The following is a 16,869-nucleotide window of genomic DNA, read 5'->3' as shown; positions in this document are numbered from 1 at the left end:
TACTGTGCTCCAACATTTAGATGAAATACTTGGATTAAAAGTGAAGAGTTCTTTTGAGGAACAAAAAAAGGGAAATCATTAATATTTTACCTGTGGGCTGCAAAAGTGAAGCAGGTGGGCGAGGCTGTAAGCCCCACAAATTTTCCATACTGCTCCGGTCCTTAAGGTCCAACAAATGAATTAAAATGAAAGGATCGATGTCTAATAAACTACTGGAAGCAGCAGAGCATAAATGTGCTCTTCGTGACATCCTGCTACTGGCACCAACATATCCATGGTTACTACCTGCAAAAGAAACAGAGATGTAGAAAACACATGGTATTTGCACCAATTTAAGTATACTTAAAAGAAAAGGTAAACTGGTTAATGCTGTTTGAATGCTCGTGTATGGACCTATCTTAGGATAGGTTTTAATGATGAGAAGCACAAAGGAAGTAACCGGACTGCCAGAGAGGGGTACCGTGCCTGAGCACTGGCCTCATTACTACCCAGAGTTCAGGAGCAACCCTGAACCCCGTCCTGAGCCCTAGAAATAAACAGGTGACAAGGTACACAATACGCACAATTAGGGGGATATTAGGGAGGTAAAGGAGAATATATCCCATAACCCAGGGGTCTTGGATAAAAGAAAAATCCCCACAATACAACAGATCCCAAGGAACTAGACACCAAGATAAGAATCTTCTCCAGGTCTTTGGATAGCAAAATGTACAGGTTCAGGGCAGCTTGGAAGGCTTTTTTCCTGGCCTGATTAAGTACTGGAGTGCAACTAGTTAATGACCAATGCGTAGTATAGACATCCGTAAGCAAATGTCCTGTTTATATCACCTGTGTTGGACTAAGCTCCTTAAGTCAAAGAAAACATTTGACTTTTCTCTAGGGCCTCATACAGTGCCTAGCAAATATCAAGTATGAAAATGTAACTCCTTCAATAAAGCTATTTAAATATATCCTAAAGAAACACAACATTTAAAAATGTTATATGAAGCAAAGTTTTAGATAATGTAGAAATAATCAAGTACTTATTATTCATGAGTATTTCAAAGAGATCCGGCAGAAAATAACTTAGGAGAAAGTTCAATTATTCAGAAGCTTCAGGCCAATTATTTACTTACATGTTTTTCATCTATATTCACATTCTCGTGTCCTCATCTTCTTCTACTTCTTCCTCTTCTAAGGATTATTATCCCACTGCCAATTTTTCATCCCACTCTCTGTAAACACTGCAACTCCTATTTTAAAAAGGCAGAAAACTATCCCTCCTCCATCTTGAAACCTTCTTAACTCTATTCCTTTACTAGGGAGTTCCCAAATCAGGATGCATATCAGTCAGCTGGAAGAGTTTGGTGGAATTCTTAATTACAGATTCCTGGCTCCACCCGAGATGTACTGAACGAGAATACTAGAGTAGGATCCAGGTGCTTTTTCCAAAAAGTTACTCAGGTGGTTCTGAGTAGTAAGTAAATAAGCTCAGTAGCCCAGTATATGGTATCTACTGCCCTGATATCTGGTTCTTTAAAAATAGAAGTTGCCCATGTTAAATAAACTCACAGTACAGAAAGGAATGTTAGCAGTCTCCAGTTTCTCACTGCTCTTTCAGGTCATTATTCTCACCAATGAGCAAAAACTCCTTTCTCACCAATGAGCAAAAACTGGCAACCTTGTTGAGATCTGGCACTCTAACCAACTGAGCCATTCGGCTGCCCTTGTTTTTTTTTTTTTCATGTATCTGTCCAGTTTGCCCAACATCATTTATTGAATAGACTGTCTTTACCCTGCTGTAATTTCTTGCTTTTTTTTGCCATAAATGACCACTATTTGCTTTTTTATGAGGTGTTTTATATTTTTTCCATGTCTGCTTCAAAAGCAGTTACCTGCTTATAATTTCAGTAGCTTTATATTTTTTGTGGCCAAAAGCTAGAAGCAACCCAAATTCTTTCCCAATAGAATAAAGAAAGAAATTGTATGTATTCATATACTGGGATGCTGCATAGCAACATAAATGAATTTCATAAACACAATGTTGATCAAAGAAACGGGATGTAAGAGTACATACATGCTCTATCATCACATTTATGTAAAGTTCAGAAACAAGCAAAACGAATGTATGGTATTTAATGAGGATGGAGGTTACCTTTGGGGAGGAAGGTTAGCAAGTAACTTTAGGAGGTATTGTGGGGGGGCAGTTGGGGTGCCAGTACTTTATGAACATTCATTAGGCTCTAAGTACTTACATATGAGACACTTACACCCAGAATGATGGTGTTAGCGCTGAGAGAGCTAACTGAAATAGACACTGAAGTCTTCCATGCCTTTATGGAATATCATAAGTGAGTAGAAAGGATGGGAGGGAGCCAAGGAGGGAGTAGCCAGAGGACATAAACCTCAACAAGTATTTACAATGATGTGGAGAAAAGGGAACCTTTATGCACTGTTGGTGGGATTGCAAACTGGTACAGTCACTATGGAAAACAGTATGGAGGTTCCTCAAAAAATTAAAAATAGAACTACTTTATGACCCAGAAATTCCACTCCTGGGTATTTATCCAAAGAAATACAAGACACTTTTCGAAAAGATATATACACCCCAATATTCACTGCAGCGCTATTTGTAACAGCTAAGATATGGAAACAACCCAAATGCCCAACAAGAGACAAATGGATAAAGAAATTGTGGTAAATATATATACAATGGAATATTACTCTGCCATAAAACAGAATGAAATCTTACCATTTGCGACAACTTGGATGGACCTAGAGGATATTATACTAAGTGAAATAAGTCAGACTGAGAAAGACAAATACCACATGATTTCACTTGGATGTGGAATCTAAACAACAGAAACAAAACAGAAAGACTCATAGATATAGATAACAAACTGATGATTACTAGATGGGTGGGGGATTGGAGAGCTGGGTGAGAAAGGTGAAGGGATTAAGAAGTACAAATTGGTAGTTACAAAATAGTCACAGAGACATAAAGTACAGTATGGGGAATATAATCAATAATATTGTAAATACTTTGTACAGTGTCAGATGGGTACAACACTTATCAGGGGTATCACTTCATAAATTACATAAATGTCTAACCAATATGCTATACACCTGAAACTAATGTAAAATATTGACGGTCAACTGTAAAAAAAAAAAAAAAGTCACAGTACAGCATAGGGAATATAGTCGATAATAGTGTAATAACTATGTACAGTGTCAGATGGGGTTATCACTTTGTGAGATATATAAATGTCTAATCACTATGTTTTATACACCTAAAACTAATAACCTCCCCAAAATATACACCAGAGGTTGAAAAAACAAGCCCTCACCAATTAATTATTCTGAAATCTGTTCTCTGTCAATGAAGAAAAGATGATAAACTGGCTGCTTCTGTCATTGCTAGCTTACTGTATAGGCCAATAAAACAAGGTCTTTTGTTCCACCAACTAGAGACATCTTCAAGAAGCTTAATGGATCAATGTTCAAAAATATTAACAGAAATGTGCAAAACCCAAAAGGAACATGTTTGTCTCTGATTTATCAACTTTCAACATCTAAGAAGGCTGGCTGTGTCTGGGTTAGACAAATTACATCTAGGTCATCATTTCTCCTTAGGCTCCACTGGTCTGTGACAGTTTTTCATACTTTTCTTGTTTTTTGATGACATTGACAGTTTTGAGGAGTACTAGTCAGGTATTTTGTAGAATGCCCATCAAGTGGGGTTTATGCGGTGTTTTTCTCATGGTTAGATTGTGCTAATGGGTTTTTGGGACGATGATACCACAGATATAAGGTGCCATTCTCAACACATCAAGTCAAGGGGTACATGCTATCAATATGACAACACTGATGATGCTAAATCTGATAACCTGGCTAAGGTAATGTTTGCCAGGTTTCTCTAGTATAGTTATTTCCCCCACTTTCTACACTATGGAAGCAAGTCACTAAGCGTAGCATATATGTAAGAGTAGGGAGTTACACTCCACCTCCTTGAGTATTATGGAAATTATTTGGAAATCTGTATGCATACTATCTTACATTGTAGCTAATTATTCATACATTTATTCGCCTTTCGATTATAAATTACTTAAGAGTAAGTCTTCTTCATTGGATTTTCCAGAAATCTTGAAATTAGGAAGACATTTAACAAATGTCTGACAAATATATAAAATTCCCAAAAGCACATAATAAAAATTAACTGTTTGAATTCACTACTGTATCCTCAACACCCAGAATACAATGTCTGAATTATAACAGGTACTCAGAAAATATTTATTGAATGAATAAATTATAATTTCAGAATTATAGAACATAAGGTCCACGAGAACAGGGACATCTTTTAATTCAATACTATAGCTCCAGATAGTATAATAGTACCCAGTTCCAGTTAACTGCTCAGTAAATATCTGGTGGATGAATTAATGAAAAATGTAAACTCTTGTTTACCCAGTGTGTGTAAAAATGTTTCATACAAGAATTTCCATACAACAGTTTAAGAGAGGAAATCACAGATCTAAAAAAAAAAAAAAAAAAAGCTGAAAAATATTCAACAACCTTGACTCAGTACTCATCTTCCATTTTATATCAAGATAGCCTCTGAATGTTTCTATATAATTTAAGACCTTGAAAATTACACTCGCAACCTAGTTATAAAGTATATTTGCTTAACATTTTTCTGAAAAATATTAAATGATCCCTATTATACTGTTAAGTGCTAGGGATACAAAATTAAGACACATCATCTTGGCTTCATGGAGGCAGAGATGAAAGGGAAAATGGGCAGCTAAGTAAGCAGTAAGAATAATGTTTAATATGAATTAAATAGGCTCTAGAGGTTCTAATAGGTTAATTTGAGAGAGCAGAAATGATACCCAGGGCAAGCAGTTTCCTAGGGCTTCCAGGAAGAAATGAAATAAAAGCTAAAATAAAGCAAGAGGAGTTAAGAATGCTGAGAGAGAGGAGAAGGTAGAAGGAACAACGTGTTGGGAAGCAAAGATGTGAGCGATACCATGGTACATTTGAGGGGCTGAAAAATGACACGGGAGTGTGAGAGAGGTAAGGCTGAAGAAATGAGCAGGTGCCAGCGCATGAAGGTCCTCGTGTACCATATTAATGAGTTTGGACTTTATCCTATAAGTAAATGGAATCCACTAGAGCGTTTTTAAGTACAACAGTGACATGATCAGATATTAATTTGAAGAGGAATAAAAACCTCATTCTGAACGCACGCTGTGGTAAACAGAATTAAGGGGAGCAATAATGGATACAAGGAATCCAGATGAAAGGCTGTTTTGAAAGACAGTGGCCTTTCAAGAACAGGGGAGTAACAAATGAACTCAGGCACAGATTTGGGTAGAGCCTGAGGGAGAGGAAAAGGTGAAGGCTGTAGGGCACTATGAATCGCGAAGATGGTGGCTGTACAGGCAGGCCGGCAGATGAAAAGATAATGATTTCTGTTTGGAAGAAGCTGAGTCTGAGACATCTAAACCAGACCGCTACATGAGTCTGGAAGTCATGAGAAAAATAAAGGCTAGAGACAGAACTTGAAGAGGAATCAGCATTTGGACAGAACTGATATGCAGATGTCCCTGAGATTACCTAGATAAAAAGTGAAGAGCGGGAAGACTACAGGGCATAGGTTGGAAGTTGAAACACTGAGGACCGATATTTAAGAGAACTTGAGTTATCCAAGCATGCTACAGAACATGCTATCGAACATGCCCGTGCTCACCCACAGGAAAGCATCAGGAAAGCAGAAGCAGCACAAACTGCATTATAACTGTTCTAACCAAGATGCACCTATTAAACTAAACACTCAAAAGAAACACCCATTATCTAAGTCAGTTCTTCCCAGGAGGAGCAAGGTGTCTGGCAGAAAACTGGTTCCAAGAAAATGACCATGTGCGATTCTAGCCTGGCTGTACCAGCAGCTACCTACGTGATCTGGGCAACTAAATCTCCGAGTTTTCTCCATGTATAAAATGAGCTCTCAAAAGGTCCTTTTTAAGTCAAACACTCAATGAGTCTATTCAGATTATTCCACCATCAAGCTCAATATACAAGCAGGACATACATCATAAAAAGACAGTATAAAACAGCAGATAAGACCATGAGCTTTGAATTCAGACAAACCTGGAACTTTAATTCCTCTCTTTCGTTTACTAAATTGTGAAAATATAGCAAATTGCTTTATTTCTCTACATATCAGTTTCTACAGCTATAAAAAGTAAATAATTTTAAAACCTATCTCACAGAATTTTATAAGTAAATGAGATAAAGTATACAAAGTGCTTTTGCACAGTGCCTGGTACATAAGAACACTTACCAAAATGTTAGTTATTATTATTGTTTTAAATACCATTAGTGATATACTCTAAACTCCACATATAAAACATAGCACTTCCAACACCACAGGCAGAGAGAGCAGTGACTGCCACATATTACAATATGATACAGTCAGAGAAGAGCAAAGACAAGACCGCTTGTGGGGGTTGGCCTTTGTACCTGGAGGTCTTGCAGCAGCTGCATCTTCCATGAGCTCTCCCTCTTCCAATTCCATGTTGTTGTATTCCACATCATTTTCTCCAGACCTAAGAATATACAAAACTCAAAGTAAGTACAATTAACATTATTTGTCACATCTCAATGAATTTTATAGCAATGGTGCATAGCTTTTTCCTGTGAAGATAGGACATTTCTAAATACAAAAATAAAGGAAAAGACGTTGTCATGATCACATGTACAGGTAGTGTTAATGTTCAAACTACCCTTAAAAAAATGCCAAAATAGGTGGCAACGTTTAATTTTTAAAATAGAAAACCTGAGAGCCACTGTAAGCAGAAGAGATTATATTAACAACTTCAAAGAATCTACAAGTAACTTAATGGTAGTAAATTAGACTTAAAACACTACATTTTAAGGTTAATAAAGAAAGATGCTCAAATTACAATACATGATAAAATACTATTTTCTTAAAATATTTCAGAAAAGAAGGTGTTACCTCCTATCAAAGTCTCTCATATCAGAAGTGTCTCCGACCAAAACCCAGTATGACCTTATTATAAATGGCAAAGTACTACACGGAAAAGCACTCATCAACGTTAGTTTGGGCTATTTTTTTAAAGTCTTAAGATCAACTCCCAGCTTGACAGCATGGATAGCTCTGTAGACCTGCTCTCCAGTGACACTGGTGAAAATAATTTTGAAAACAAAAATTTGAAGACTCTGGAAATAGTTCTAAGAGCATACAGCAAATAAAAACCATCGCAAGAAAGTGTAGTAAAATTTGGTAAGAAGAGTGAGTCTCTGGTGCGTGAACCCTCTCCTTCCTTGCCTCCCAATTCAGTAATACAGAAATTCCACTCCAGACGGGTACAGCCAAGAACATAAGGCTCCCATTTCCAAAGCTCCCAACAGAAGGGCTTTACTTCCAGGAGGGATAAGACATCAACATTTCTCACCCTACCCCAGCTACCTGTTGCTGAGGCTAAGGTCAGGTATATGTAGCCAAGAGGTGGGGATTCCCTTCTTCTACCCAGACCCAAGACTCTACCTTGGGTGCAGCGTGCTGAGAATACTGAGGCCCAAGTCACCTTTGCCCCAATTCACTTGTAAAGCAGAAGTCCAAGGCCTGAGAAGACAAGTTGAAAATATTTGAGGCTACAACCAACTCCCCTACTCACACTGCTTCAGCTTCTAAGTGGGATAAATTAGCACACCTTGGCCCTCACTCCAGCTTCCGAGCTCTCGCTCAGAGATTTTTCCTGGGTAGAGAAGCGTACTATAAAACAGAGCCACAGAATCCACTGGCCTTTTCGACCCATTTGAGCATCGCTTCCGGTGCCCAGGCTGAACTGGCAGTGAGGGAGCCGGAGGTTGCTGAGACCTGTCAGGACCTTGTGGAAAGAGACAGACAGATTCCTTACGGTGACTACCCACTGGTTTTGCTGCGTGCCTCTGAGAATCTCCCAGCATGGGTTCTCCTCACGAGAGTATACCACCCAACGACAGCAATGAGTTGACCCAGTTTCTGCCCCGAATCATCACACTGAAGAAGCCCCCTGAAGTTCAGTTGGGATTTAATATCCGAGGAGGAAAGGCCTCCCAGCGAGGCACGTTCATCTCCAGGATGATTCCTGACTGATGCACGTCGAGCAGGACTTCAGGATGGGGACCAAGTCCTAGCTGTGAATGATGTAAATTTCCAAGATACTGAGCAAAGCAAGGCTGTTGAGATCCTGAACACAGCCCTTCAGCTGTCTGCTTCTTTCCCTACAATTATCATCGCCAAGAAGAAAGGACAGTGCACTAGAAAGTTGCAACCCACAGCCCTCCACATGGAATCTTCTAGGACAAGCCGGCTAGGCTTCAGGGAAGCCACTTGGGAAACTGTACTCTCAGTCCCACCCTGGCACCGCGGAGCAGGGATGATGGGGAGACAGGAAGGCCCTGCACTCTGCCAGCTAGCTGACTGCATTACCCAAACTGCTGCACTTTTAGTTCCAGGGTTTTCTACGTGACCTTCACTCCTTGAAAACAGAAGGAGGATGATGTCTGGGTAGAGCATAGCTTGTGGGAAACTCTGCTAGAAAAGGCAACTGACATTTATGGAATACCATGTGGTAATACACGTATGTATTACCATTTTCATTAGAGAACAAAAACAGTAGGAAAAAAATCTTGGGGACCTTCCATCTAATCTGCCTGGCTATCTCATCCCATTCTTACAGTACTAGTCTCATACACTGTGGAGTCTCCAGTGGGACCATTTTCCTCCCCTCCCTCCTTCTAGTCTCCCCCACAAAAAGTAAAGCACAATGATGAAGGGAGGAAAAAAAAAGACTCCACTAAAAACGATTAAAACTAATAAATGTGTTAGCAAGGTTGCAGGATACAAAAATAATAGACAAAAGTCAACTGTATTTCCATATATTTGCAAAGAACAATCCAAAAAGAAAATTAAAAAAAAAAATCAATTCCATGTACAGCAGAATGAAAAAGAATAATATACTTAGGAATGAATTTAACAAAAGTGTGAAATGTATACTCTGAAAAGTACAAAACACTGCTGAAAGAAAAAAAACTTCTTGGCAAAACACCATATTAAGAAGATGAAAGGAAGGTGCAGAGTGGGAAAAAGTATTTACAAGGATTAGTATCTAAAATGCATAAAGAACTCTCAAAACTCAACAGTAGTTGCCAGGGGGTGGAAGAGAGATGGAAGGGGAAATTATTGTTTAATGAGTAGAGTTTCAGTTTGGGAATATGGGAAAAAAGCTCTGGGGATAGATGGTGGTGATGGTTGTAACAATGTGAACGTAATAATGCCACTAAACTGCACTTAGAAATGGTTAAAATGGTCAATTTTATGTTATGTATATTTTAACATAATTTTTTTAAAAACTCAACAGTTAAAAATATTCAATTAGAAAATGGGCAAAAGACACTAAAAGAACTTTCACTAATGATAAACAGAGAGTGCCAAAAAAATGTATACACATTTTAAGAAATAAAAAAACTATTAAAATTCTAATACTCAATATATACCGATAACAAAAAATGAATACAAGTCACGTTTGACTTCTGCAATTACAAGAGGTGCTCAAAGTGGTTACTATCAGTGTCCAGACACTTTTGATTATGGCAAACTACTGCTTGAGCAACGTTGACCCAAGTGTCCACTTGTGTACATTTTTTTGGCACCCCCGGTACAGATGGCAAATTAAGCAGATGAAAAAATGTTTAACCCCATTACCCATTAGAGGAATGCAAATTAAAATCACTGTTAGATATCACTACACACCTATCAGAATAGCTAAACTAAAAACTAGTCACAACATTAAATGCTGGTAGGGATTCAGAGTAACTAGATCAATCACACATTGCTCACAGGAATGCAAAATAGTACAGACATTCAGGAAAACTGTTTGACAGTTTCTTCAAAAACTAAACATTCAATTGCCATTCAATCCAGTAACTGACTTTCTGCTGGAAAGATGGAGACTTACACCCATATAAAACTCTGTACACGAATGTTTATAGTAGCTTTATTCATAATAGCCAGAAACTGGAAACCATATCCAGACAGCCTTTAAATGGTGAACGGTTGAACAAATTGTGGTACAACCACAACACAGAATACTACTCAGCATTAAAAGAAACCGATCGATACACATAATAACTCAAATGAGTCTCCAAAGAACTATGCAGTTAAAAAAGCCAATCCCTGAAGGTTAGTTACTATGTAATTCCACTTATATAACATTCTTTAAATGACAAAATTATAGAAACGGGGAACACAGAACACATGAGTGGTTGCAGGGTGGGGACTGGGAGACTGGGGGTTGCTGAGGTGGGGGAAAGTGGGTGTATTATAAAAAGGCAACATGAGGATCTCGATGGTGGTGGAAAGGTTCCATATGTTCACTATTCAACGTCAATGACCTGGCTGTGATATTGTACTATGGTTTTACAAAATGTTACTTACCATGGAGGAAAACTGGGCAAAGGGTATATGAAATATCTATTATTTCTTAACAATTGCATGTGAATTTACAATTATCTCAAAAGAAAAAAATTGCAGGAAGAAAATATATAGTACTGTTGTAGAAAGACTGAGGAGGGAGAAGGCAATGGAAGAGGAGAGAGAAGGAAAAAAAGGCCTACTTGATAAATGTGTCCTAATTATTTAAAAGCTATTTATAATAATCATTATTCAAATTGTATGCCTATTTTTCAACTATAAAGGAAGGAATTGACCTTAATTTCTAAGATCTAACACTTTATGATTCCCTAAGTGCTCAAAGTAGCTCACAATTAACTGTGCTATTTCTATGAATTACACAAAACAGTTTGAATTGAGATATTATTGTAGATATATGTATATAGACCTGCTATTAGAAAAAGGATTAAAGAGTCAATCTAATGAAAGGTTGCGAATCAAGTTTTTTGTAAAATCCAACTGCTCTCAAAACAACCTTGAAAAAATTCAAGAGACATAACAATCAAAAAAATTAATTCAGGGGGTGGCCGGTTAGCTCAGTTGGCTAGAGCGTGGTGCTAATAACACCAAAGTTGCTGGTTCTATCCCACATGGGCCACTGTGAGCTGCGTTCTCCTTACATAAATAAATAAATAAATAATAAAATTAATTCAGATAGAACTGCATATTTAATCTACCTATTATTAGCAAAATAGATTCCATTATACAGAATCACCATCTAAAAGAATCTTCCATGTTGATTCCATTGAGTTCTATTTTATATATCTAAAAGTATCACTGTAATAATTTCTGATTTGAGAACTTAAAGGTACTCAGACTTCACTTGTCAACTAATCAACCCTTTTAGACAATCTGCCATATATGCTATGATGGAACATTAAGTAGTCTATTCAAAATTGTCTATTTTGAAAAGCTCATTTGTGGGAATAGAGGTGAAGTCAAATAGAGGATTAAAACTCTCACCTTATTCTTGTGAAATGGCTGAAGCCAGGGTTGGGACAGAGAAAGTACAAGATGGACCTGGAATATCTTATAGTACTAGAAAAAAAAAAAAGGGCTTAAAAAATGATGAGGACATCTCAGAAGGACACAGGAGTTAGCTCATTGATAGGCTCCCATTGGCCAAATCTTGAATAATGAGAGCAATAAATTAAGACAGTAAATGGATTAAACTATTTAATAATATAAGAATCCATGAGTCCATATTAGTGAGCAGAGGGAAAAGCTCTTTCTTAAAGTAGAATTTCTATTAATAAATGCAGAACAAATAATGGAATTAGAAGATCATTTGGCAATCAACATGGTAATCCTTTTCAAGCAAGAATCATCAATGGATGTTAAAATTAATGGACAAACGTCCATTAAGAAAAATATAGTCTCAAAATATGTTCCCATAAGATATTTACTGACTACAAAGGGGAAAAAAGTCATAATTTTAAAGTACTCTTAACCAACTGATCTAAATTAATCACCATAATGGGACAGATTAAAGACTTGTACCCTCCTCCTGTCCTTCACAGGATGCACGGAAAAGGCTACATCATCACTTCTGTAGTATACCCGCCAAGAGTGCATAACCTCAACCTAATCGTGAGGAAACATCAGACTACTGCAAACTTTCTACAAAATAACTGCTCTATACTTCTAAAGTATCAGCCATTTAAAAAAAATAAAAAAAACAAAAACAAAAACAACAACAACAGGCCTCCCGGTGCTTACCACAGGCTGTGTTTTTACACTGACTGTACAGAAAGAGGAGGCAGAATAAACCCACCTCATATACACCTCAGCCCAGGCCCTTTACCTGGTCTGTATTGTGAATGGGGAGACATGGAGTTGAGGAGGTTTGGGATGTGACTTGTTCCCACTTCCTCCCGGCAAAGAGTAGTTGTGAAAACAACTGAGGCTGTGGCTTTATTTATTTGAGACATGGCAGCTGGGTGAGGGAGAGGAAAAAAAAAACAAAAACAAAAACTAAGTAACCCAGATTGAGGCAGACTAGAGAGATTAAAAGCAACATGTGATCCTGCAATGGATCCTAGTCCAAAGGACATCACTGGCAAAAGTTTTAAAGGGTCAGATTACAGTATTACATCAATGTTAATTTCCTGATTTTGATAACTGTACTGTAATTACATAAGAAACATGAGAAGTATACACCGAACCTCAAACGTCTCAAAAAACAATTATAGAGAGAGGAGAGAGAAACATAAACAAAGCAAAATAATAACATTTGGGGAAAGAATTTGGACAGTTTTTTTTAATATGGGAATTCTTAATGTTTTTGCAACTTTTCTTAAGTATGAATTTAATGCAAAATTGAAAGTTAAAACAGAAACTAGAACTGTTTGAAACCCAGAGACAAAAGGGAAGAAACTAATTCAAGTCTTTCCTTCAAGATCACTTACATAAAATACTCTATATCAAGAAAAAAATGCTAAATATCCCCACTTTTAGGCCTTAGTTAATATGCTTGTAGTAATTTTCACTTAGCTGCTTTATAATGGTAGTTAATATGAGACACTCACATAGTTTCTTCATCGATGTCATTTTCTTCCGTGTTACTTGTTGCTGTAGAACTGGCAGAGGAACTGCTGCCATCAAGGTGATTTACTTCATCTTCACCAATAAGATCCAGATCCAGATCTCCGTCTGAAAGCTCATGCTAGATCAAGGCAAAGATACGAGATTTTCATCTCAATGGAGAGTTCAATATAGACCAAGCACCAAAGAATAATGTCATCATCAGAATTCTATGCTCCTGTGCCAAGGCTGGAGAAAAATCACACAATAACATTACCTAGTAACACTAATAATTCATTGTTGCCTGTTTCAGCTGGGCCCTCAGTGTACCTGGAAATGCTTCATATATTTCATGTCAGCCTCCACTAAGGCTCCTTACAGAGTAACATTTCAAACCATCGTTCCTCAAGTCCTACCTAACCTCTATTATCCTCAAGGTCACTGTACAATCCTGTCACCTATCTGCACAGAAAAACATATTGGCTGTTATGTTTTTTAATATGTTTAGATATATAAATAAATATAAAACCTATTTTATTTATATATCTAAAAGTATCACTGTAATAATTTCTGATTTGAAATAAATCCTCCTAATTTTCAGCTGCCCTACCTGTCTTCCTTTAACTCATCCTATCAAAGGTTATCTTATCTGCTTCACCTGAGTGCTCCAACCCTTATTAATATCCTTAAATACTGTTTTATCAATACCTTAAACTTATTTTCAATCGCTCTCTCCCAATGGCTCCTCCATTTTAATGTATACTTGTAGTCTCCCATCTTAAAAGTAACAACTATAACAAAAAATGCTTGTCTCTGCATCCCTGTCTTACGTTAAACAATAACAACCACTTCTTGAATTCTCATTCTTGTTATTGTATAGCTGGGACAAAGGCTCCCAAATCCTAAATCATTCTATTTATATATGCAATAATAAGGTACTTACTAGTTTCAATGAATGGAAACAGAACACATTTTAAAAATCAACAACCTATATAATTTCTAGAATGTTCATCAGTTTATTTTGTAGACTATAGTTTTCTACAATAAATTAATTTTTAGAACCTTGAAATACTTTGATTCAACAACTTCTGACTTATTAACATTTACAGAAGGGCATATACTAGTAATGAAAATAAATGCACAAGATTTTCAGCACCCTGATTCCTTTACATCTTATGTTGGAAACCATGATCTTATTCACTTCTCTTATCACACACAAAATAAATCTAAAACAGGTCTAATTATTACATGATAATCTTCATTCTGAATCTTCTCTTCATCTTCTTCATCATCTTTGGCCTCTCTTACAGAAGCTGTAGTAGGGCCATCCTGGAGAAGCATGTCTGCACATGACCCAGACTTCTTAGCTCGTGTCTCGGGAGTGTCATCATTTTGGGGGCTAAGGTGATTATCTGGTGGTGATAAATCTCTTGATTTCTGAGTTCGAGACAACTCAATAGTAAGTCTCTTTCAAAACAAAAACAGCATAAATAAACACGAGTCATAAGCAATGTTTCTGTGATAGAGTAAAATATATTTCAAGTGAAAAATATATCCAGATGTTCCTAAAACCATTTCTTGAGCCATCTCGCTCACCACCTCCTGCCTTTTGCTTATGAAAAAAAATCTTTGACAAAGAAAAACTGCCCAATTTATTCATGTCCTTCTTTGCATACCCAGCCCAAGGTACACATAGAATTAGCAAACTATTTAGTAATTAGAGACAGTTTTAAATATTAAATAGTACACTTAATATGAAAATCTCTGAAAGTATGTATTTATTCATATTTTCCTCCCTGATCTATTAACCACTCTAAGCACTTCAAACCTTCCACCCCACCCCAATTTCCACTGGCAGAAAGAAACATTCCTTACATAATTTAGTTTACCATTGTAAAATAAAAATCATTAAGTGATCCTGCCCAGTGCTCAACTCAACAATAGTGAGAATTCAAGGTGGGACAACTTTCAGTTGTTCTACAGCAGGGGTGTCCAACTTTTTTCAACGTTTTTCACCAAGGGCCATATTCGGCAAAATACACAAACAGCCAGGCCACTCACTCGAGGTGAAGTACGTGGTTTATTTAAGTAAACTAAATATATTTTTGGAATTTGCTGCGGGCCAATAAAAAATGGATCCTGGGCCACAGTTGGCCCGTGAGCCGCAGTTTGGACACCCCTGTTCTACAGCTTTGAATCTTCTAAATTCAAGACAGCACGGGGAAGAGAAATACCCAAGTCACTGGGAGAAACACAAAAGATTATACCTCAAACTAGAGCAGCACTGTCCAATACAATGTTATGCAATGATGGAAACGTTCTACGTATATTTGCGATGTCCAATACAAGGATTTAACATTTGGCTGTGCAACTATGGAACTTAAGTTTACACAGCCATATGTGACTAATGGCTACTGAACTGGACAGTGAAGAATTAGAGGTTCACAGGTGGTGAGGATAGAGAACAAGAGAATTGGATTTTTCTACAACTATGAACAGCAATAAATATCCAAAATCTAATTACAAGTGTTAACAGGTCAAATAAGATAATATGAAATATTAAATCCAAAGAATATGTTTTTATTTTGCTTACCTCTTTAAGGTTATTTATTTGTTGAATATAGCTAGTCTGTGCGGCTTCCAATTGAGTAATATACCAGTGCTGGTCCCGGCATTTTTGAAAGAAAGTTGGTGAACGAACCTGAAACCTTAAAAGAATAGCTGCACATGAAAAATAATCCAAACAGTAAAATATTATCAACCAAGCCTTGAATCTATAATTATAAATTCTACAATTTTAAGTCTGATTATAGTGTAAGGCCAAAATTCAAAATGAACTCAGAGCTCCGGTATTCGCCATTTACACATTTATACATGTAGTTCATAAATTATAATAAGTTTCTGAAAAGTCATTTATCTGTAAGTCAGTTGTCTAAACTTAAACTGTACTTTTCTAAAGAAATAACTATACATCACAGTTAACCTACTAAAGCATGTTTATTATGATACTCTAGCTCAAATACAATGTTGATCATGAGTTGGAAAGAAGAGGATCCTACAGTGCAGAAGGAGAAAGCTAACGCTTTCCTTCCCCTTTCTTGCCTAGGTCAGACCCCAGCAAAACAGGCAAAGTTTGTTTTAGGCGCTGCTCTTCGTCCTTCCCTTGTACATCTCACATTCCCATACTTCCTGTTCCTCAGTAAAAATCGCTTAAAGGGTCAACGACCCAGGACTGCTTTACTGTCTCCCAAAGAGACTCATGCTCTAAATTCCCAAACCCTCCAAACAGCAGCTTAAAAATCAAAATTTTCCATATATTACAATATGGCATATTTCAGCTAGGGTTAGGATAAAACAACTATCTATATTAAAGCACATTAATGGATAAATGATAGGATCTTTTTTTAGAGCTACCTGTACTTAAAAAAATTAATACTTATTCAAGCAAAAAACAAAACAAAGAACTACTACCTTTGTTATACAGTCAAACTACATTTACGGTGAAAAAAATTATAGTAACGTGTAAAGATGTTTCTGAAGTCAAAAGAGGCAAGACTACTTTGGAAGCCTGCAAATCCTCCTTTCAGTCTTGCCAACCATATGTTAACTACCATTCCATTTTTCCTAGGATTTTACAGTTAGTTCAGGAATCACTGACTATCTAATAGTTATCTGCAGCAGATACCTATTTTTAGTCAAGGTTATTCATGCATCAGAGGGTAGAGATGACTCACTCAGTCACCATTCAAAGCAGATACTGCCCAGACAGTATACACTCAAAAGACAGCAGGAAGACTTTCTAAAGAGTATTATCTTTGAATGACTCATGAAACTGTGGTCAACACTGC

General features: G+C 37.0%; 1 protein-coding gene, 1 non-coding gene and 1 pseudogene across 7 annotated transcripts in view; 2 read left to right on the top strand and 1 right to left on the bottom strand.

Moving 5' to 3' along the window:
* TRIM37 (tripartite motif containing 37) overlaps nt 1-16,869 on the bottom strand; it is a 164,403-nt gene that overhangs the window by 102,303 nt on the left and 45,231 nt on the right. For all 6 annotated transcript variants that reach the window (XM_033091886.1, XM_033091885.1, XM_033091887.1 and 3 more), the window contains exons 14-18: nt 15,615-15,729; nt 14,270-14,488; nt 13,027-13,163; nt 6,502-6,587; nt 91-285 (exon numbers count right to left, since the gene is read on the bottom strand). In XM_033091886.1, the coding sequence (XP_032947777.1) occupies nt 91-285; nt 6,502-6,587; nt 13,027-13,163; nt 14,270-14,488; nt 15,615-15,729 (752 nt within the window). The remainder of the gene's footprint in view (nt 1-90; nt 286-6,501; nt 6,588-13,026; nt 13,164-14,269; nt 14,489-15,614; nt 15,730-16,869) is intronic.
* On the top strand, nt 7,150-8,308 carry LOC117012790 (PDZ domain-containing protein 11-like; annotated as a pseudogene).
* LOC117014128 (small nucleolar RNA SNORA51) lies at nt 12,201-12,332 on the top strand. Its single transcript, XR_004421433.1, has one exon. It is a non-coding gene; the product is annotated as a small nucleolar RNA SNORA51 (small nucleolar RNA).

Source organism: Rhinolophus ferrumequinum, chromosome 21 (assembly GCF_004115265.2).
Source record: "Rhinolophus ferrumequinum isolate MPI-CBG mRhiFer1 chromosome 21, mRhiFer1_v1.p, whole genome shotgun sequence".
In the NCBI taxonomy this organism is placed as follows: Eukaryota; Metazoa; Chordata; class Mammalia; order Chiroptera; family Rhinolophidae; genus Rhinolophus; species Rhinolophus ferrumequinum.
Note: the sequence above shows the minus strand (reverse complement) of the source record. Positions and strands in the feature narration are given on the sequence as shown.